The following is a 21730-nucleotide window of genomic DNA, read 5'->3' as shown; positions in this document are numbered from 1 at the left end:
GAGCTGTGTGCTCCCTCAGGAGAGAGGGTGGGATAGAAAGAGGCATGTCAGAAGCATCACACCCCACCTTTCATGGTAACATGCCACACAATGCGGAACCCTTCCTTATACGCAGAGGGAAGACTCTTCTGGCTCACGCTCTCACAGTTCCACACTCAGAGCCAACAGCAGGTTTTACTACTTCTGTTCCTGGAGAGGGACAGCGTTACTCCTAAGCAGTGCATTTCCTTTGGGACCCTTTAGACATTTGGTCCCTGATGGTCATCGCCCCTCTGTTCCGTATCACTAAGAAGGAGGAGTTTAGCAAAGCAAACATCTTTCTGAGAGAGCCCTGCTGCCTCAGTCCTGCGCTAAAACAGCCCACTCTGAGGACAGCTGCAATCCTCTAGAGAAGACAAACCACAGCCTGGGGACCACTGCTCCTGCATAGGTGCATTTTCATCCCCAGAGACACTCTGAGGGATGCCCTCCAAAAAATAGGAGGCAGGAGGGTGAATTGAAAGCCTCCAAAAGAAAAAGAGTAAAAGGAGTACATAAAAGAGTAAAAACAGTACAAAAAGAATGAAAAAATGACAGAGTATAGCCTCAGAGATGAAGGAAAAGATAAGTTTAAAGGAGACAGTCAGATTAAAAGGAATACCCCCAAGAATGCAGCACCCCCGCTCAGCAGGAAGCAGCCAGACAGATTGACTACATCCAAATTCCCCAAAAGATTGTCGAGGAAAAGAAAGAAAAAAAGGGGTGAGATGTTGGGAGCAGTAAACCCCCAGATCCTGAATTTCTGGTAAACAACTTGTTTTCCTCTGCTCTGAGACAGCCTGCAGCTGCCCTGAGCACAAGACCCTGAGGAGGTCCTGATGGCAGGAAAGTGGTTTCCGGTGGATTTGGCTATCGTTAAGGATCTCTATATAAGCTACTCTGGTACACAATAAAGGGGGCATTGCTGTTTCAAGGATGACCCGTGTCTTTGTCTGTGAGTTTTTGTGTGTTTCAATCGTGCCCCGTTCATGAACTACCGTTCATGGTACCGTTTATGGTACCGTTTATGGTAGCGCATAAAGCTCAAACGGGCTTGGTGTGCTGCAAAACTCCAGACAAATGTGTTCGCTTCCTTTAGTTCTCCTTCCTCCTCCTGATATCTTTGTCCGTGTCTGTGTTGTTTGTGTTCATCTTGCCCTGCAGGTACAGGTCCTCAGATTTGGCTGGACACAGTGGTAGGTACTGTAGTCCCAGTGACTCAGAACACTGAGGTAGGAGGATCACCTGAGGTTGAGAGTTCAAAGCTGACTTTGGTGGTGTGTGTACCTGCAATGCTAGCGCTGTGGGGAGCGGAAGAGATGCGCGGGGGGGGGGCCCTGGTGCTTCCTGGCCATCCAGCCAAGCCAAATTAGTGAGCCCCAGGTTCAGAAAGAGACTGTCAAAAAAATAAGGTTGAACTAGAGGGATGGCAAAAGACCCAACACCGACATGGCAGCTCACAACCATCTACAGCTCCAGTTCCAGGGGATCCAGTACCAACTTCCGGCTGTCATGGCTCCTGAATACATGCATACACTCAGGCACACACACACACACACACACACACACACACACACACACACACACACATACACACACAACTAAAAAATAAATAAGGTAGAGGTGACTCTATGGGAGGAGACAGTGTGGATATGTCTCTTTCTACAGCTCTCCCTTGAGCGGCTTGTCCCAGGCTGTCCTGTCTTTGTTGCCCTTTATCTAATTCACCTGCTCCTACTCATTCATTTCTGGCATCTGCTTCCTTTCCCTGGAGATAAACCCACCCTGAAATGGAGTGTAGGGTATGGACAAAGATTAATTGTGCGGGTTAGTTTCAGCTAACTTGGCACAAACCTAGGCACGCCTGGCGGGAGGGAACCTCATCTGAAGAACCGATCCCATCAGATTGGCCTATGGGCATGCGTAGGACATTTTCTTGATCACTGATTGATGCAAGGGTGGGTGGGTTCCTATTATAATCTACAACTGACGGTGCTGTGGGAACTCCTCAGCTGGTTCCAGCCTCGGGCAGGTGAACCTGTTTAGAAAGGTAGCTAAGCAAGGCGGTAAGCAGCTCCCCTCCACTGCCTCTGCTTCAGTCCCTGCCTCCAGGTTCCTGCTTGGAGCTCCTGTCCTGCTTTCTCTCCATGGTGGACTATAAACCTGCTCTTCCCCTCGTTGCTTCTGGTCCTGGTGTTTATCCCAGCAACACAAAGCAAACTAGAACACTAGTTACCCTTCTCCTCTCAAAATCCTCAGTAGCATATCCTACACCATCTGTTGAGTGGACATTCTTCCCTGAAAATGAACTCCTCGCTTGTGCCTGTTGCTTTGTCTTCCAAACTTCAGAAACCTTCCCATCTCCTTGAGACCCAAGCTTCCTGATGTAAGAAGCTGTTTCTAAACATCTCTTGCAAAGGTGTGTCCTACCACCCTCATAACACACCATGACTAGCCAGGCTCTCCCGCTAGCTAGTGACTGGCCCCTCCCACAGTGTTACTGAGCACATGCGCAGGTCAGCACACACAGGGAATCTCTAGGGACACTCCCAAGTTGTACAGACTGTGGCTATCACACCTATGAAAGCTGAGGTTCTCCTACAGGTGTCTACTTCCTTTTTCCGCTTTGCTTAGCGTGGGGTTTCTCCAGTCAGGGTCTAGATAGGAAGTCAGTGCTGGCCTCAAACCCACCATGCTCCTGCCTCAGTCTCCAGAGTGGTGGGATCACAGGTGTATGCTACTGTGCCTGGTTCTACTGTAATTGTTTATTTATCTAGGGGAAGGGAAAAGAGGCCATCAGGACTAGGAGGGTGACAGACCTGTGTGGCGGTGGCATGAGCTAGTGTGTTTCCTGCTTTGTCTTTAAGGTGGTGGAAGCCATGGAGATCATGTTAATAGCGGTTGTGTCTCCTGTTATCCGCTGTGAATGGCAGCTGGAGAACTGGCAGGTGGCACTTGTCACCACGGTGAGTACCTGCTGCCTGTGCTGTGGGAATGAACAACTTGAAGGTCTGGCTTCCCTTCCAGTACTCGGAGAGCCGAGCGCCAACCCTGGCCCCACCCAAAATGAGGAGTGCTGGCCTCCAAGCTCATGGGTTTCCAGACCCCATAGTGGTTAGCGCTCAGCGTCTTTCTTTCTCTCTCTCTCTCTCTCTCTCTCTCTCTCTCTCTCTCTCTCTCTCTCTTCCTCTGGTGAATAACCTTGAGTAGCCAAGCATCCCTAGCCCATGTTACCTCCCCTAATTCTAGAGCAGTCTCACCTCCATGCACTGCCAGCCCCAGCCCACCTCTCTAGCTGATCTTCACTAGCCCTCAACATCCGCCAAAACAATACGTCCTCCCTGAAAAAGCTTTGGACTCAGTATGTGTCACAGTTTTCAGAGTCCCATTCCCTGCCACAAAAGGCAACCTTAGGTAAAGAATGCATGGCTTCATAGTCAATATGTTTTTTTCTTTTTTCTTTCTTTCTTCTTTTTTCAAGACAGGGTTTCTTCATAGCTTTTGGTTCCTGTCCTGGAACTAGCTCTTGTAGACCAGGCTGGTCTCGAACTCACAGAGATCCGCCTGCCTCTGCCTCCCGAGTGCTGGGATTAAAGGCGTTGCACCACCACCGCCCGGCCTGTCAATATGTTTCTTATGAAGTGGATGTTAAAGTAAGCTTTCTATGGTTGACCAAGATGTGAAGAAGACATATTAAAATCGTGGGGAACATGCTGTGGATGTGAGCAGCCACTGCAGGGCTTTAAAGAGGGCCGTGATTGGGTGTCCAAGAACTCTGAGGAAATATGGCTGAAGGGCCAGGTTCCAGGGATACGGTGTCTGATGGGGAATGGCAGTGCCTGGAGGTGAGGCTGTGTGCTCAGGAATTACTAAGGAGATAGCATCAGCCTCAGAGGTCCAGAGCACAGGGTAATGGGAAAGGGTTGACTTACCTGTCATTAACACTGGTGTTAACGGAGACAACTTGTAACAGAAAGGCATCCAGATGTGGCCAGAGTGAGAGGACTTTTTGGGAGGCAGGAAGGTGGTGGTGACCTGTAGCAGTCATGGAAAATTCGACAAGTTTGATTCTTCCCCTTCCCTGGCTTAAGTCCTTCCAAGCTCGCAAGGACAGAGGAGCCACCCTTGTTTGGAGGGATGGTAGGACAGATGGCTGCCTTTCTGCTCACAGCCTTCTCTGCATTTTGCCCTCTCCCTCAGAACTGCCCTGTATTCTCTTAATGTGTAGTAAGTTTGAATCCTGCTTCTTTCTGTGTCTTGGAGGATGGAAGGCGTGGAGCCCAGATTTGTCTCCAGTCACAGTTCCACATCTGCCCTTTTCTGAGAAGACAGGAGTGTGTGCAGTGTGTAAACCAGAAAGTTGTCTTTTGCTTTTTGAGACAGGATCTCACCACACAGCTCAGGCTGCCATCCATCTTTCGTTTGCACGCCCACCCCAGTTCAGCTTCCTGAGTGCCGGGGTTACAGATGTGTGCCATTGTTCTAGACTGAACCGTGTTTCATATTAAAGAAGGGAGCAGAGCCGGGCAGTGGTGGTGCACGTCTTTAATCCCAGCACTTTGGAGGCAGAGGCAGGTGGATCTCTGTGAGTTCGAGGCCAACCTGGTCTACAAGAGCTAGTTCCAGAACAGGCTCCAAAGCCTACAGAGAAATCCTGTCTCAAAAAAACAAACAAAAAAATTAAGAACAGAACTCCTCAGGGAGGGAAGGGGAGAGGGAAGAGTGCAGGGCAGGGGTGAGGTCAGTGTTCTGTTGCTGTGCACTTCCCCAAGGGGCTGCAGAAATGCAGGCTTCCGGGTTAACAAAGCTTTGCTTGAGCCAAGGTTTCTGTCCCAGAAAGCAGAGAGCCCAGGGCAAAAGTCATGGCTTTTGTACCTCGAGGATCTATGGGATGAAAACTAAGACACTTAAATTTTAAAATTAAAAAATATGCCAGAAAATGGGAAGACTCCATGCTCATGGGTTGATAGAATTAATGTCATGGAAATGGCTGTACTGGTGAAGACAGTCTATAGATTCATTGCAGTCCCCATCAAAATTCCTATGGTACTCTATGAAGAACTAGAAAAAAACAATTAAAATTAATGTGTGGACACCAAAGATTCGTGGTCAAAGCAACTCTAAGCAGAAAGATCAATACAGATATAATACTTGACTTCAAATTACATTACAGAGCCATGATGACAAACACAGCGTGGTGTTGGCACAAAACTGATGTGCAGAGCAAGGGTGCACAGCAGGGGACGCAAACCCACACAGCACTGGGCACACAACTTTTGAGAAGGGTGTCAGAAACACCCAGTGGAAAGCATACAGCCTTTCTGCAGATGGTGCTGGGGAACCTGCGTAGACACACAAAGGATGAAATTAGAACTACAGTCTCACTTTGCACAAAAATCAATTAAAAATGGATCAAAGACCTTCATCTAAAACCTGAAACACTGAAATTGCTTGAAGGAAACAGGAAGAATACTCCAAGACATAGAAATAGGAAAGGACTCTCGGAAAGACTCCAATAACACAGGATATTGCCCAGTTGACAAGTGGGATGATGCGAAATTAAAAAGCTTCTGTATAGCAAAGAAAGCAGCCAGCAGAGCGGAGGGGCAGCCTCCAGAAAGGGAGAAAACCTCTGCCTGCTCAGACAGGAGGCCAGTGTCCACAAACATGCGGAGAACTGAAAAACAAATTCCACGCGAGATCCCAAATCTCCCATTCAGTAAGTGGTCTACTGCACTGGACAGACAGCTCTCAAAAGGAGACACAGACAGCAATAAACACTGCAAGCAGTCATCATCCTTAGCTCTCAGAGAAGATTGCATCTTACCCCAGTCACAGCGGCCTTCAGCAGGAAGACAAATGACAACAAATGTTGGCAAGGATGCGGGCAAAGGGAAGCCCTTATTCACCACCGTTGATACTGATGTAGTCACTATGGGAATCGGTATGGAAGCTTCTTTTGAAAAAACAAACTAAAAAACTAAAACCAGACTATTATATGAGCCAGCTATGCCACTTCAGGACTCAAAGTGTCCTTGGTTCAGTTGCAGACACTTGCATATCCACGATTGCTGCGCTGTGCACAGTGGCTAGAGATGGAACCATCGTAGATGTCCATCAACGGATGAATGCGTCGGAAAATGTGGTCCATGTATAAACCAAAATTTTATTCAGTCATAAGGGAAGAAGAGTCATGGCATTGTGTGGGAATGTCTGGAACTGGAACTCATTAAGTTAAACCAAGTATCCAGACTCAGAAAGACAAACACAACGTATTTTCACTGATGTGTGGGTCTTAGTTCTAACTTTTATATATGTGTTTAGGGTAGATGTATGTCATGAAGGGAAGATGAGAACCATGAGAGGTCTTGAGAGCTGGGGAAGATGAAAACAAAGGTAACAGAATACAAGGGATGTGACAGCAGGAGGGAGGGACAAAAGGGACCCACAGGAAACCGGGAGGAGGGAAAACAGGAAGGAAGGAGGAGCCATAAAAAGAAATTGGGGGACAGAGAGAAGACTCTGCTGTTAAAAACACCTGCTGCTCTTGCAGAAGACACAAGTTTGAGTCCCAGCACCGATGTTGGGCAGCTCAAAACCACCTGTAACTCCAGCTCCTTGTATCTGACCTGTCTGGGCACCTTGGACATCCACATGCACAACACATATTCATCCATCTTTAAAAAGTGCATGAAAATGCTGCAACGAAGCCCATTGCATACAACCTGTATGCTAATTAAACCAAGTATTTATAAAGGAGAATATATTAGAGCCTAAAGTTCTGGGTTTGACCTGCAGCACAGAAGTGGGGTGGGGCAGATGTGCATGTATGATTGTGTGCAGAAGTGGGTGGGGCAGATGTGCATGTATGATGGTATGCAGAAGTGGGTGGGGCAGGTGTGATGTATGACTGTGTACAGAAGTGGGTGGGGCAGATGTGCATGCATGATTGTGTGCAGAAGTGGGTGGGGCAGATGTGCATGTATGACTGTGTACAGAAGTGGGTGGGGCAGACGTGCATGTATGATTGTGTGTAGAAGTGGGTGGGGCAGATGTGCATGTATGATGTGTACAGAAGTGGGTGGGGCAGATGTGTATGTATGACTGTGTGCAGAAGTGGGTGAGGCAGATGTGCATGTATGACTGTGTGCAGAAGTGGGTGGGGCAGATGTGTATGTATGATTGTGTGCAGAAGTGGGTGGGGCAGATGTGCATGTATGATGACGTGCAGAAGTGGGTGGGGCAGATGTGCATGTATGATGACATGCAGAAGTGGGTGGGGCAGATGTGCATGTATGATTGTGCACAGAAGTGGGTGGGGCAGATGTGCATGTATGATGACGTGCAGAAGTGGGTGGGGCAGATGTGCATGTATGACTGTGTACAGAAGTGGGTGGGGCAGATGTGCATGTATGATTGTGTACAGAAGTGGGTGGGGCAGATGTGCATGTATGATGTGTGCAGAAGTGGGTGGGGCAGATGTGCATGTATGATGACGTGCAGAAGTGGGTGGGGCAGATGTGCATGTATGATGACATGCAGAAGTAGGTGGGGCAGATGTGCATGTATGATGGTGTGCAGAAGTGGATGGGGCAGATGTGCATGTATGATGACGTGCACAGAAGTGGGTGGGGCAGATGTGCATGTATGATTGTGTGCAGAAGTGGGTGGGGCAGATGTGCATGTATGATTGTGTACAGAAGTGGGTGGGGCAGATGTGATGTATGATGTACAGAAGTGGGTGGGGCAGATGTGCATGTATGATGACATGCAGAAGTGGGTGGGGCAGATGCGCATGTATGATGACATGCAGAAGTGGGTGGGGCAGATGCGCATGTATGATGACATGCAGAAGTGGGTGGGGCAGATGCGCATGTATGATGACATGCAGAAGTGGGTGGGGCAGATGCGCATGTATGATGTGTACAGAAGTGGGTGGGGCAGATGTGCATGTATGATGACATGCAGAAGTGGGTGGGGCAGATGTGATGTATGACTGTGTACAGAAGTGGGTGGGGCAGATGTGCATGTATGATTGTGTGCAGAAGTGGGTGGGGCAGATGTGCATGTATGATTGTGCACAGAAGTGGGTGGGGCAGATGTGCATGTATGATGTGTACAGAAGTGGGTGGGGCAGATGTGCATGTATGATGACGTGCAGAAGTGGGTGGGGCAGATGTGCATGTCTGATTGTGTGCAGAAGTGGGTGGGGCAGATATGCATGTATGATTGTGTGCAGAAGTGGGTGGGGCAGATGTGCATGTATGATGACGTGCAGAAGTGGGTGGGGCAGATGTGCATGTATGACTGTGTACAGAAGTGGGTGAGGCAGATGTGCATGTCTGATTGTGCACAGAAGTGGGTGGGGCAGATGTGCATGTATGATGGTGTGCAGAAGTGGGTGGGGCAGATGTGTATGTATGACTGTGTACAGAAGTGGGTGGGGCAGATGTGCATGTATGATTGTGTACAGAAGTGGGTGGGGCAGATGTGCATGTATGATTGTGTGCAGAAGTGGGTGGGGCAGATGTGCATGTATGACTGTGTGCAGAAGTGGGTGGGGCAGATGTGCATGTATGATGACGTGCAGAAGTGGGTGGGGCAGATGTGCATGTATGATGGTGTGCAGAAGTGGGTGGGGCAGATGTGCATGTATGACTGTGTGCAGAAGTGGGTGGGGCAGATGTGCATGTATGATGACATGCAGAAGTGGGTGGGGCAGATGTGCATGTATGATGGTGTGCAGAAGTGGGTGGGGCAGATGTGCATGTATGATGGTGTGCAGAAGTGGGTGGGGCAGATGTGCATGTATGACTGTGTGCAGAAGTGGGTGGGGCAGATGTGCATGTATGATTGTGTGCAGAAGTGGGTGGGGCAGATGTGCATGTATGATGGTGTGCAGAAGTGGGTGGGGCAGATGTGCATGTATGATGGTGTGCAGAAGTGGGTGGGGCAGATGTGCATGTATGACTGTGTGCAGAAGTGGGTGGGGCAGATGTTCATGTATGATAGCTTCTGAATAGTTCCTTGTGAGTCTTTTTTTTTTTTTTTGAACTCGCTCTGTAGACCAGGCTGGCCTCGAACTCCCAGAGATCCACCTTCCTCTGCTTCCTGAGTGCTAGGATTAGAGGCGTGTGCCACCACCGCCCAGCCTGTGAGTCTTTCTTATGAGGGGCAGAAAAAAAGCAAAGCAAAGCAGGCAGCAGAGAGAAGCATCCTTTTCCCCCGAGAGGTGCTGCAGGCAAAGCTGGCACTGCACCTCTGGTTTCCTGGAGGCGTCAGCCAGGAGGGTTCCTAAGGGAAAAAGTGATTGTCTGGAGGTAGGGAAGTAGGGGCTGGCTGCACAGGCCCACACAGAGCCAGGCTAGGTGAGGTGCTGGACAAGAGAGGAAAGCAAGCGGCTCTCTACAAGAGCTAGTTCCAGGACAGCCAGAAATACACAGAGAAACCCTGTCTTGGGGGGGAGGGGGAGGAAAAACCAAAAAGGAAAGAGACTACAATTGTAGTTGCCAGGACACAATGATGTTTGCCAGCTATACAGGACACTCAAGATCAATGTCTAAGACTACTTGTACAGCCAAGCTTCTGTGTGCTTCTGCTGACTTCTGGGGAATGCAGAGGTACACAGGAGACCTGAATGCTCCCCTGCATGGGGGTGCCTTGGTCTCTCAGGTACTGGAAGGCACCCAGTACCCCAGGAGCCATGAACTCTAACCTGGAGAACCTATGACTCACGCCTCTCGAGGAAGCTAGACCAGGCCAGCTCAATGATTCCCTGCATCTATGTAGCCCAAGCTGGCCTCCAATACATGGTGTGCCCAAGGGTGACCTTAGATTTCTGACCCTCTTTCTTCCACCTCGGGAGTGCTGGGTTTACAGACACTTAATCCATGAACCATCTTGGCTGCTTTTATATGAAGCTGGGGATGGAACCCAGGGCTTTGTGCATGATAAGCAAACATCCTGCCAACTGAGCCCCGGCCCCAGCCCTTTAGAGGGTTTTAGGTATTGGTTCAGGTGTTCATTTAAAGTTTGTGACAATGCAATGAAAGACAGGTTAGTATAGACCCCCAACCCCAGGAGCCTGCCTGCTTGCCCTGAGCCCTGGGGTGCTCTGGGAAGCCCATCTCCAACCTAATTTTAGCTAGGATGGTTTAGCTCTATGCTTAATGTAGTAACTGCACTTCTTCCTAGTGTGATCTGCTTAGAGCGCTGTTTCTCTTCACCCTGATTCTAGATGGTGTTTTTTGGCTACATGGTGTCCAGCATCCTCTTTGGTCTCCTGGCTGACAGATATGGCCGCTGGAAGGTAGGTCAGGCCATGTAGGATATCCCCCATTCCCCCGCCCCCCACCACCCTGTACTCTGTTGGGCACTGTCCCAATCCTTCCCTTCCGTGGACCTGCCCCCATGCCATGTCAGTACCTCTTCCCTCAAAGGAGATAAGGGATAACTTATTCGGGAGTCAAACACAAGTGACGGTGGCCCAGGAGAAACACAGATGCAGGTTACCACAAGTACCACATTTATGCTGGCTGGTTTTATGTCAACTTGCCAGAGGCTGGAGTCATCAGAGAGGAGGAGCCTCAGTTGAGAAAACGTCTCCGTAAGATCTGGCTGCAGACAAGCCTGTAGAGCATTTTCTTAACTAGGGGCTGATGGGGGAGGGCCCGGTTTATTGTGGGTGGTGAAATCCCTGGTTTGGTGGTCCTGAATTCTATGAGAGAGCAGACAGAGCAAGCCAGTAAGCAGCTCTCCTCCATGGCCTCTGCATCAGCCCCTGGCTCCAGATTCCTGCCCTGTTTAGTTCCTGTCCTGTCTTCCTTCAGTGATGAACAGTGATGTGGAAGCGTAAGCCAAATAAAACCTTTGCTCCCTGGGTTACTTTTTGGCCATGGTGTTTCCTTGCAGCAATAGTGACAACCCCAACGAAGACAACATCCTAACGTAGTCTTGCTGTTTAATATCAAAGACAAGGGTTGGAGACTTACAGCAAAGCAGGGAAATGTCTGCTATAGGACCCGGATGCTATCTGATGACATTTGTAGCTTGGGGACAGTGAAAGTTAGTCTTCCGTTAAATTAACGTAATCCAAAGGTTTTACTTTATAATCACTAGGGCGCTGGATTAGATACAGAGGTGGCTATTTAGATGATGGCTATTTAGGGCTCTAAAGATAATCCTGGGATAATTTGGCTCTGCAATAGTCCACATTATTTTTTTAAGATTTTTTTAAAAGATTTATTTATTTATTATATAAACATTCTGCCACCATACCAGAAGAGGGCACCAGATCTCATTACAGATGGCTGTGAGCCCACGTGCTTGCTGGTAATTGAACTCAGGACTGCTGGAAGAGCAGCCAGTGCTTTTAACCTCTGAGCCATCTCTCCAGCCCAATGGTTCAGCTTCTTAAAGTCACAGTTTTCATCAGTCTTCAGGTCTATGGAATCATCAGTATAGCTGTGGCTTTTCCTGGGAACTTGAGTTCATACTATAAAGCCTGCTTTTCTTGTAAATAAGAAAAGGCAATGCGTTGTTTGCTTTTTCTACTCTTTCCAATACAAGGCTTTTCTGTGTTCCCAACAGCCATGTGAGGAGGGAGGGCAGCCCCTTGTTTTCTTTTACCTCCCAGAGTGGACACACCAGACACTTGGCTTGGACCATGCCAGTGCAGACTGAGAGAGCAGTGACCCGGGGAAGCTGAGGTCACACAGAGGAGGCACCCACTTCAAAAGGTATCAGGGCCCCTTCATTCCCCAGAGGGGTCCTGGTAACAAGCTCTCTTTCCTTGCTGCAGATTTTGCTGCTCTCGTTCCTGTGGGGAGCCTACTTCTCCTTACTGACCTCTTTCTCCCCGTCCTACATCTGGTTTGTCTTTCTGAGGACCATGGTAGGCTGTGGAGTGTCTGGCCATGCACAAGGGTAAGACTTGCTCCAGAGAGTGTGAGAGAGAAATGTGGATGCTTCAGGCAGGCATACACCCACACACACATGCACATACACACACTTACAAACACACACACACTCTCACACACATACACTGTGCGCACACACAGAGACAGAGGGAGAAAGACACATGCACACATTCACAGAGAGATACACAGAAGAAGACACACATACATACACACTCATAGACAGCAGACACACGAGAGAAAAAAGAGACATAGAAACAGACATACATGCATGCAGCCACAGACAGACAGAAACAGCATGGATTCAGACAGACAGACAAACAGACACACACACACACACACATTCATGTGCACGTGACTATATTAAGTAGGTGAAGACCGGGGATGTAGCCCAGTGGCAGAGCTCTTGCCAAACATGGACAAGGTCTTGGGTTCAAGGTCAAGGCATGTAGGATGTGGCCTTGTTTGCTGTGTCCTCCTATCCCTTCCCTTCCATGAACTTGCCTCGTATCAATACCTCTCCCCTGCAAAGGGTGAGAGATAGCTTACTCTGGGGCTAACCACAAGTGTCTATGGACCCTTGTAGTGCCCAGAATAACTGTCCATTACAAAGTGCCATTGCCCTGTAGTTTAAAACCATACCCGGTGGCCTTGAGAGATGGCTCGGGGCTTAAGAGCATACACTGCCCAGTTCAAATCAGCTTCAGGGGAAGTTTGGTGCCTCTGGCCTGCTTGGGCACCTGCACAGATCACATACACTCACATGCACATGTGCACACACATCCATACACTCACATGCACATGTGCACACATCACATACACTCACATGCACATGTACACACACATCACATACACTCACATGCACATGTGCACACACATCACATACACTCACATGCACATGTGCACACACATCACATACACTCACATGCACATGTGCACACACATCCATACACTCACATGCACATGTGCACACACATCCATACACTCACATGCACATGTGTACACACATCACATACACTCACATGCACATGTGCACACACATCACATACACTCACATGCACATGTGCACACTCACCAATACACTCACATGCACATGTGTACACACATCCATACACTCACATGCACATGTGCACACATCACATACACTCACATGCACATGTGCACACACATCCATACACTCACATGCACATGTGTACACACATCACATACACTCACATGCACATGTGTACACACACCACATACACTCACATGCACATGTGCACACACACCACATACACTCACATGCACATGTGCACACACATCACATACACTCACATGCACATGTGCACACACATCCATACACTCACATGCACATGTGCACACACATCCATACACTCACATGCACATGTGCACACACATCACATACACTCACATGCACATGTGCACACTCACCAATACACTCACATGCACATGTGCACACACATCCATACACTCACATGCACATGTGCACACACATCACATACACTCACATGCACATGTGCACACACACCAATACACTCACGTGCACATGTGCACACACATCACATACACTCACATGCACATGTGCACACACACCACATACACTCACATGCACATGTGCACACACATCACATACACTCACATGCACATGTGCACACACATCACATACACTCACGTGCACATGTGCACACACACCACATACACTCACATGCACATGTGCACACACATCACATACACTCACGTGCACATGTGCACACACACCAATACACTCACGTGCACATGTGCACACATCACATACACTCACATGCACATGTGCACACACACCACATACACTCACATGCACATGTGTATACACTCACATGCACATGTGCACACACACCACATACACTCACATGCACATGTGCACACACATCACATACACTCACATGCACATGTACACACACACCAATACACTCACATGCACATGTGTACACACACCACATACACTCACATGCACATGTGCACACATCACATACACTCACATGCACATGTGCACACACACCACATACACTCACATGCACATGTGCACACACACCACATATACTTACATGCACATGTGTATACACATAGTTAAAAATACAACTGAAAAAAGAAAAATGCTTGGATTAAAAAAAAACAAAAACAAAACCCACACCAAAATGAATTTGCAAAGAATGAGAAATACTGAAATAGAATTAATGTGTCTGCCTGTCTCCTGCGGGTCTCAATGTTGGGTGTGCCTGCTGGTCTCAAAGCTGGGTGTGAGTGTTGCTGTGTTAATGTTCCTGCTGCAGGGCCACCTCAAAATTCACAGAGCCCCTCAGGCTATTCCCTCCTGGGTGCCCTGAGGCACATTCTCCTTCAATCACATTAGGAGATGTCAAAGCACCTGGTATCACCTTAATGCGCTGAAGACTGAAGACAGACGTTCTTCCCTGGGGCGCTAGTGAAGTAGCTCACTGAGCTGAGAGCCTGACAGGAGTAGGTGCTGAGAGAGCTTTAAAGTCTCCTGCAAGAAGCAGCCCAATAGCCGGGCGATGGTGGCGCACGCCTTTAATCCCAGCACTCGGGAGGCAGAGGCAGGCGGATCTCTGTGAGTTCGAGACCAGCCTGGTCTACAGAGCTAGTTCCAGGACAGGCTCCAAAGCCACAGAGAAACCCTGTCTCGAAAAACCAAAAAAAAAAAAAAAAAAAGAAGCAGCCCAATAGATTCGTTAAAGAAAGACAAAGAAGTCCTAGCCCTGGCTAATATGCTAGCGGAGAACAATGTCAAAGCTGAGGATCTCACTCCGTTTGTCCTTCTGTTTACACCATCTCTGCACACTTCCCTGGAAAGGCCCTGACTGTCACCAGTGAACACTCTGCCTTCCCTTGGGGGCAGTTCGATTTCTTGGGTATGTTTCACACCACAAAGGTATTAGATTTGACAAAGCCATTTTCCAAAGCTTCTCTTGGCCAAAGCAATAAGGCCAATGTCCCCGTGAGCCAGAGAGTTTAAATTGAATGTCAGAGCAGAGTGACCGGAGAGGAGCCGTTGTGAGTTCACTTCTCACTGCGGATGTGGAACGTCACCGTAACAATTATAGCTTAATATATGATGAACTCCTTTTTTAATTAAAAAATTAAATAAGATATAAAATAATATATAAAATTGTTTAGATTTACTTTATCTGCATGAGTGCTTTGCTGCATGCATGTGTGTACGTATACCCTGACGATGCCTGGTGTCCACAGAAGTTAGAAAAGGCTGTCACATCCCCCGGAACTGGAATTATGGACGATTGTGAGTATTGTGTGGGTTCTGAGAGCCAAGCACAGGTCCCATGCAAGAGCCACAAGCAATCTTAACTGCAGCCGTCTCTCAAGCCTCTCTTTATGCTTACAGTGTCTTTATTGAGGTGAAAATGTGTGACTGTTTAAATGTTAAATGTCGTTTGGTTTTCTAAAAACAGAATCATTGTGTTTTCCCGCTCCCTGTGCAGGTTAATCATAAAGACCGAATTTTTGCCCACAAAATACCGAGGGTACATGCTGCCCTTGTCTCAGGTGAGGTGAAGGGGGAACTCTGGAGCCTGGTGCGCGTGAGAGGATGGGACACGTGGGTTTCCTTCCAGCCCGCTAATGGACTTGGGCTAGTACACTGCCTGTTAGCACCAACTAGTGAGCATGAAACATGTCTGGTGCCACAGGTCCAACAGGAAGGTGTTCTGAGCTGGGGACTTGTGCCACCCAGCCGTGATGCTCAAGACACCGTATCACCTTCCTCAAGAGCCAGGGTGTAGTCCAGTGGCGGGCTTCATTAGAATGACAGACACCCAAGAGAGCCTTTCTCACCTTACAAAGACTTCAGAGAAGGGAGACAGCTCCTACTTTTTCGGGGTACCCCATCTCTCTTCCAAAGACGCTGGTGTCTCCAGGTCCACACTGCCCTCACTTGGAGGAAAATTCCAAGATTATGTCTTGATAGCTGCTGTTCCTCCAGGGTCCTCCAACCTTGGCTGGCTGTTGACTAGAGGTTTTACATCCAGAATCTTTATCAATCTTGTTCCCCTGGACTGTTTTTATTCCCCCAGACCCTAAAGTCCCAACTCTGGGGAATGTCCAGGAAAAAGATGACTCTTTCTACTAAGGTTTCATGTATTTGGCAATAAATAACCCAGGAGATTTGATTTTTATACAGAATGTAGGCAACAATAACCAAAAAGAACCAGGAACACCCAATGGTGACTCCGCATTCTCTCCAGGCTTTGTCCTCAGTGATTCATGACCAGGAATGCATCTTACTTTATACAGCATCTTACTTTATACTTCAGTACTAAGGGACAAGGGTTCTACTCTTCCATCTGTCCAGTGCTGTGGCAGCCTTCCTCACATGCCCCTCCTTGTCTATGTCTCCTTGGGTCATATAGTCAACTCCAGTGGCTGCCTATCTATATGGTCATCCCTTTATATCCTTGGGAGATCGGCTCTTGGATCCTAGAGGATACAAAAATCTCTGGAGGCTCAAGTCCCTTATAGAAAATGGTGTCATATTTCAGGTTTGTGTATACAACCATCTGTAACTCCAGTTCCAGGAGATCTGACACCTTCTGACACCTTTGGGCACCAGATATGGTACACAGATATACACTCCAGATCCTATGTACTTGAAATCATCAAGAGATGAGCTACCTAATCAATATTTTGTAGGTAGACAGTTGTCAAGCCCAGACTCCCTTTGTTTTTGAATACTGCTGATACCCAGTTGGCTGGAACCATGGATTTGAATTCATGGTTGTGAATCCTGCAGATGGATAGCCCTGTGTGTTCCTTCCACCTCTAAAAACATGTATGAAAAACCAAGAGGGTCCTCAATGCCGCCTTCTTAGAACCCTCTCCACCTTCCCCTGGGACCTCTCATCTCCCTGTGTCTATCTCGGGTCATAGCGAAGAGCTCACCTTTCTCCATCTGAGCTTGAACGCAGCAGCCACAGTGGACCCCACCCTTCCCCTCACCCTACCCGGTTGCCAGGCTGTGCTGGTTCACCCCAGTTCACAGACCCATGGTGCAAGTGTCCGTCAATAAGCTCTGTCACCTTCAAAGACGTGTGATGAGTGCATTTAGAAAAATCCTTTGTTCTATTATTACTGAGATGCATCCCACTGCCACATCAACTGTCGCTTGCCCTTACACAGTAGCTATATCTATTGACTCTTTAGAGAAGTTGTCCCTTGCCACTTAAGCCATTCTCCATACATTATTCTATTTTCTTTGTGGCCCTGTCACTTTAAGTAATCTAATTTTGGTGGAATTATCTTTGATAAGATAATCAACGCTTGGAGCTGGAGAGATAGCTTGGTGGTTAAAAGCTCTGGCTGTTCTACAACATACAGGTTCCATTCCCAGCACCCACACTTACAATCTCTGTCACTCCAGCTCCAGGTGATCTGACACCTGCTGGCCTTCTTGGGCACCAGGTATGGTACACAAACATATATGCATGGAAACCACTCATGCACATAAAATAACAAATACTTTTTTTTTTAAAGAAGCCCCTCAGTTGGGCAGTAGTGGCGTACACCTTTAATTCCAGCACTTGGGAGGCAGAAGTAGGCGAATCTCTGAGTTTGAGACCAGTCTGGTCTATAAGAGCTAGTCCCAGGTTCCAAAATTACAGTGAAACCCTGTCTCAAAAAAAAAAATCCCCCAATTAGCTCCACAAAGGATCTGCCTCTGTCCATCTCTCTGAGGTGGAGTGACCAATCGTCTTAGCTGAAGAGGAGTATTTGGGCTAAATGGGGTGGTTCTACTAATTATTCTTTTTTGTTTGTTTTGTTTTTTTTGAGACTGGGTTTCTCTGTATAACAGTCCTGGCTGTCCTGGAACTCACTTTGTAGAGCAGGCTGGCCTCAAACCCACAGAAATCAGCCTGCCCCTGCCCCTAGAGTACTGGAATTAAAGGGATGTGCCACCACCTCCAGGCATCTAGTAATAATTCTCGACCCTCAGAGCCCATGTTATTTGATATCAAACCCAAAAGCATAAAAAGCAAAAGTGTGAAGCACCATGTATACTATGGGCTGTTTTTGAAAATGGAGTGTCTGAAGGAGCTTTGGTGATAGACAGTAGGCATTGTCAGTTCCTCTGAGAAAAGAAGCTGGTAGCAGAGACCTGGGAGAAGAGAGCATTCCCTGCTCCTCTTGTGCCTCCTTATGGCCAGGACATTGCACTATGCATGTAAGAAAAAAAAACATTGTTTTTTTTTTGGTTAAATAAAGAAACTGCCTTGGCCCTTTAATAAAACAGAAAATTAGGTAGGCGGAGTAAACAGAACAGAATGCTGCGAGAAAGAAGCTGAGTCAGTAGGAGTCTCCATGATTCTTCCACTCCAGACAGACGCAGGTTAAGATCTTTCCTGGTAAGCCAGCTTGTGGTGCTACACAGAATATTAGAAATGGGTTAGATCAATATGTAAGAGCTAGCCAATAAGAGGCTGAAACTAATGGGCCAAGCAGTGTTTAAAAGAATACAGTTTCCATGTAATTATTTTGGGTAAAGCTAGCCGGATGGCGGGACGCAGCCCCTCCATTCATACTACAACACTTTACAAAAGGAAGGAAAGAAAGAGAGAGAGAGAGGGAGGGAGGGAGGGAGGGAGGAAGGGAGGAAGGAAGGAAGGAAGGAAGGAAGGAAGGAAGGAAGGAAGGAGAGGGAGGGCATTAGACTGGATTTTGTTTGAAACTCTAGTGATATCGCTGCTGGGTTCTCTGTCCTAAGGTAGAGCACAGTTTACACACACAACTGAGCCCTGAAGAAGAGTGACTTGGCAGCTCCTCAGATCGGAGCAGCTGTCCTGGGAGTAGAACCCGATAGTCACTTCTCAGAACTCCCACCTTGCTCACATACAGTACAAAAGAACGGGTTCAAGGCTCTGGGAAGGGAGAAACGGCACAGAGACAGGACCGAAGGAATTGTCATGTTTCAAGTCTTTCTTCCCAGGTTTTCTGGCTTGCTGGCTCCCTACTCATCATCGGCATGGCTTCTGTGGTCATCCCCACCATTGGGTGGCGTTGGCTCATCCGGATTGCCTCCATCCCTGGCATCATCCTCATCATGGCCTTCAAGGTGATGCTTTTGAAACTGCCTCTATGCTCCCTTTTTGCTGGACCACTGACCTCTTTCCCCCACAAATGTATTTATGGTAGTCTCTTTTCCTATAAATGATTTACAAGTATTGTTTTTAATTATGTATATGAGCGTATATGTGTCTGTATGTGGGTATGTGTGTATCAGTGTGTCTAGTCCTTTGGAGCTGGAGTAATAGTAAGTTGTGGGGATGTATGTAGCTCAGTTCGTTGAGTGCTTGCCTAGCATACTTGAAGCTGCCCTGGTCATTAGCCCAGCATAAACTGGGTGTGGTAATCCTCATTGTAATCCTGGTACTCAGGAGAGGAGGCAGAAAGATCAGAAGTTCAAGGTCATCCTCAGGCTATCTTAGGATACCCGAGAAAAAGGAAGGAAAGAGGAGGTGAGGAGAATAAGAAGAGAGGCAAGAAGAGGGTAGAGGGAGAGGAGAGAGAGAGATGGGAACAGAGACGTAGAGGTTCCTGCGTGGTCATTTATTCCAAACCTCAAGCCCATTTGGGTCTCCACAGGAAAGTAACCAGCTTTAGAAAGCCTGTGGCTAGGCCATGGAGGTCCGTCTTCTTACCTGGCATCTTTTAAAGTTGTTTTATTTTATTTTTTGAGACAGAGTTTCTCTGTATAGCTCTGACTGTTCTGAAAATTTCACTGTGTAGACCAGACTGGTCATAAACTTGGAGATCTGTCTATTTCTGCCTCCTGAGTGCTAACTGGGATTAAAGGCATGTGTCCCCCTTGCTTGGTTCTAAAGCATTTTTAAAGGATACATAATCCCAAGCCTTCCCTATTCCACAGTAAAAGAAACCATGGCCTCCACGTCTTTCCCATGGCTGGTCCCACAGTCAGGCCCCTTCTCTCCTCTGTACAAGCTCAGAGGATCATTGTTTTCAGTTCTGTTGCTTGGAATCACCCCTTCCCCATCCCTGGCCCCTGAGAGTTTGGGGTTGTGGCTCAGTGGTGAAATGCATCCCTCACTTGCACAAGGGCCTTGGGTTCAATTCCCAGTATGCACCCCCACCACACATACACCAGGAGTCACACCCAGACCCCTCAGCTGCTCTGGGACCAGTGACTTCCAGTCCTGTTGCTTCCTGTGGGAAGACTCCTGCCTCTGTGTTTGTAGACTGAAGACTTCACTGCATTCTCGGCCAACTGCATCCCACCATTGGGTGTTCTTAAGGCCCAGGTTAAGTGCTGCCTGGAATTTGTTGTATATGAATTGCTTTCAAGCCCAGAATCCAAGACCTGCCATTGTATAACTGATGTATCTGTTAAAAAAAAAACAACCCAAAACAAAACAAGAAAACATATATTCTAGCCAGGCAGCGGTGGTGCACACCTTTAATTCCAGGCTTGGGAGGCAGAGGCAGGCAGATCTCTGTGAGTTTGAGGCCAGCCTGGTCTACAAGAGCTAGTTCCAGGACAGGCTCCAAAGCTACAGAGAAACCCTGTCTCGAAAAATAAAAATAAAAAAAAAATCTAAAATCTATATTCTATTCAGATATCTAAAGTGGGTCCTTTGGTTTTAGTCCAGACTCTCATGGTCCCTAGATTTCCCCCCCTAGAGGCAAATTTCCAAATTGGCACTGAATTTATCAGAACACCTGTTGGATACCTTCAAGCTTGCCACCCCTCCTGGGTGTGGGAGGCAGTCAGAAGGCCTGCAGTAGCAACAACAGCACCCAACAGCACCTTGTCAGCCGATGGTACCTGCAGCTCTGATGTCCTTTGTAATCTGTGCCCAGTTTATCCCTGAATCTGCGCGCTTCAACGTCTCCACCGGAAACACGCAGGCTGCGCTGGACACGCTAGAGAGCATTGCCAAGATGAACCGTTCAGTCATGCCGGAGGGACAGCTCGTGGAGCCCATTCTGGTGAGGGCACACGTGGGTGATCGCCCACCAGCTGTCCAGAAGGAAGGGGACCAGGGCTCCTTGAAAGAGCAGAGTAGAGGCGGGGCTTGATCTAGTTCCTCTCTGCCATACAGCCTTGCAATACTGATAACTACCTGACTTCTTTTTGTCATCTGTGAAACATAAATAATACGTCTTATTTTGCAGAACTAATCACATCACTTGCCTTCGTGGTTATAATATGAATTTTTAAAATATCTTTATGGTTTATTTAACTTTATTTTATGTGCATTGGTGTGAAGGTGTCAGATCCCCTGCAAACGGATCTTCAGACAGTTGTGAGCTGCCATGTGGGTGCTGAGAATTGAACCCCGGTCCTCTGGAAGAGCAGTCAGTGCTCTTAACCACTGAGCCATCTCTCCAGCCCATGATTTTTATTAATAATCATTTTATTTGTTTTTTTGTATTGGCTTTGTCTCATTTTGATAAGGTTATTTCCATAAAGCCTGCTTCAATTTTGGAGGCTATCTTTTTGTTTTTGTTTTGTTTCAAGACAGGGTTTTTCTTTGTAGCCCTGTCATTCTATAGACTAGGTTTCCCTTGAATTTACAGAGATCCGCCTGCCCCCTGAGGGCTGGGATTAAAGGCGTGCGCCACCACTGCCTATTTGGTTTCTGTACATTATTGCATGGTTCACATATTTTGTTGATGGATTAGTTTTATTGCTTGAAGTATTTTTTTTTTTTTTGAGATAGGGTGTTTCTGTATAAGAGCCCTGGCTGTCCTGGAATTCACTTTGTAGACCA

The 21730-nt window shown here is 47.6% G+C and overlaps 1 protein-coding gene across 1 annotated transcript in view; it reads left to right on the top strand.

Annotated features, from left to right (window-relative positions):
• Window positions 1-21730, top strand: part of Svopl (SVOP like) — a 59585-nt gene that overhangs the window by 6374 nt on the left and 31481 nt on the right. Inside the window, exons 4-9 of the mRNA XM_075953970.1 lie at window positions 2886-2984; window positions 10256-10327; window positions 11819-11943; window positions 15431-15494; window positions 18928-19053; window positions 20817-20945. Of these exons, the coding sequence (XP_075810085.1) occupies window positions 2886-2984; window positions 10256-10327; window positions 11819-11943; window positions 15431-15494; window positions 18928-19053; window positions 20817-20945 (615 nt within the window). The remainder of the gene's footprint in view (window positions 1-2885; window positions 2985-10255; window positions 10328-11818; window positions 11944-15430; window positions 15495-18927; window positions 19054-20816; window positions 20946-21730) is intronic.

This window comes from Microtus pennsylvanicus, chromosome 19, assembly GCF_037038515.1.
Source record: "Microtus pennsylvanicus isolate mMicPen1 chromosome 19, mMicPen1.hap1, whole genome shotgun sequence".
NCBI lineage: Eukaryota > Metazoa > Chordata > Mammalia > Rodentia > Cricetidae > Microtus > Microtus pennsylvanicus.
Note: the sequence above shows the minus strand (reverse complement) of the source record. Positions and strands in the feature narration are given on the sequence as shown.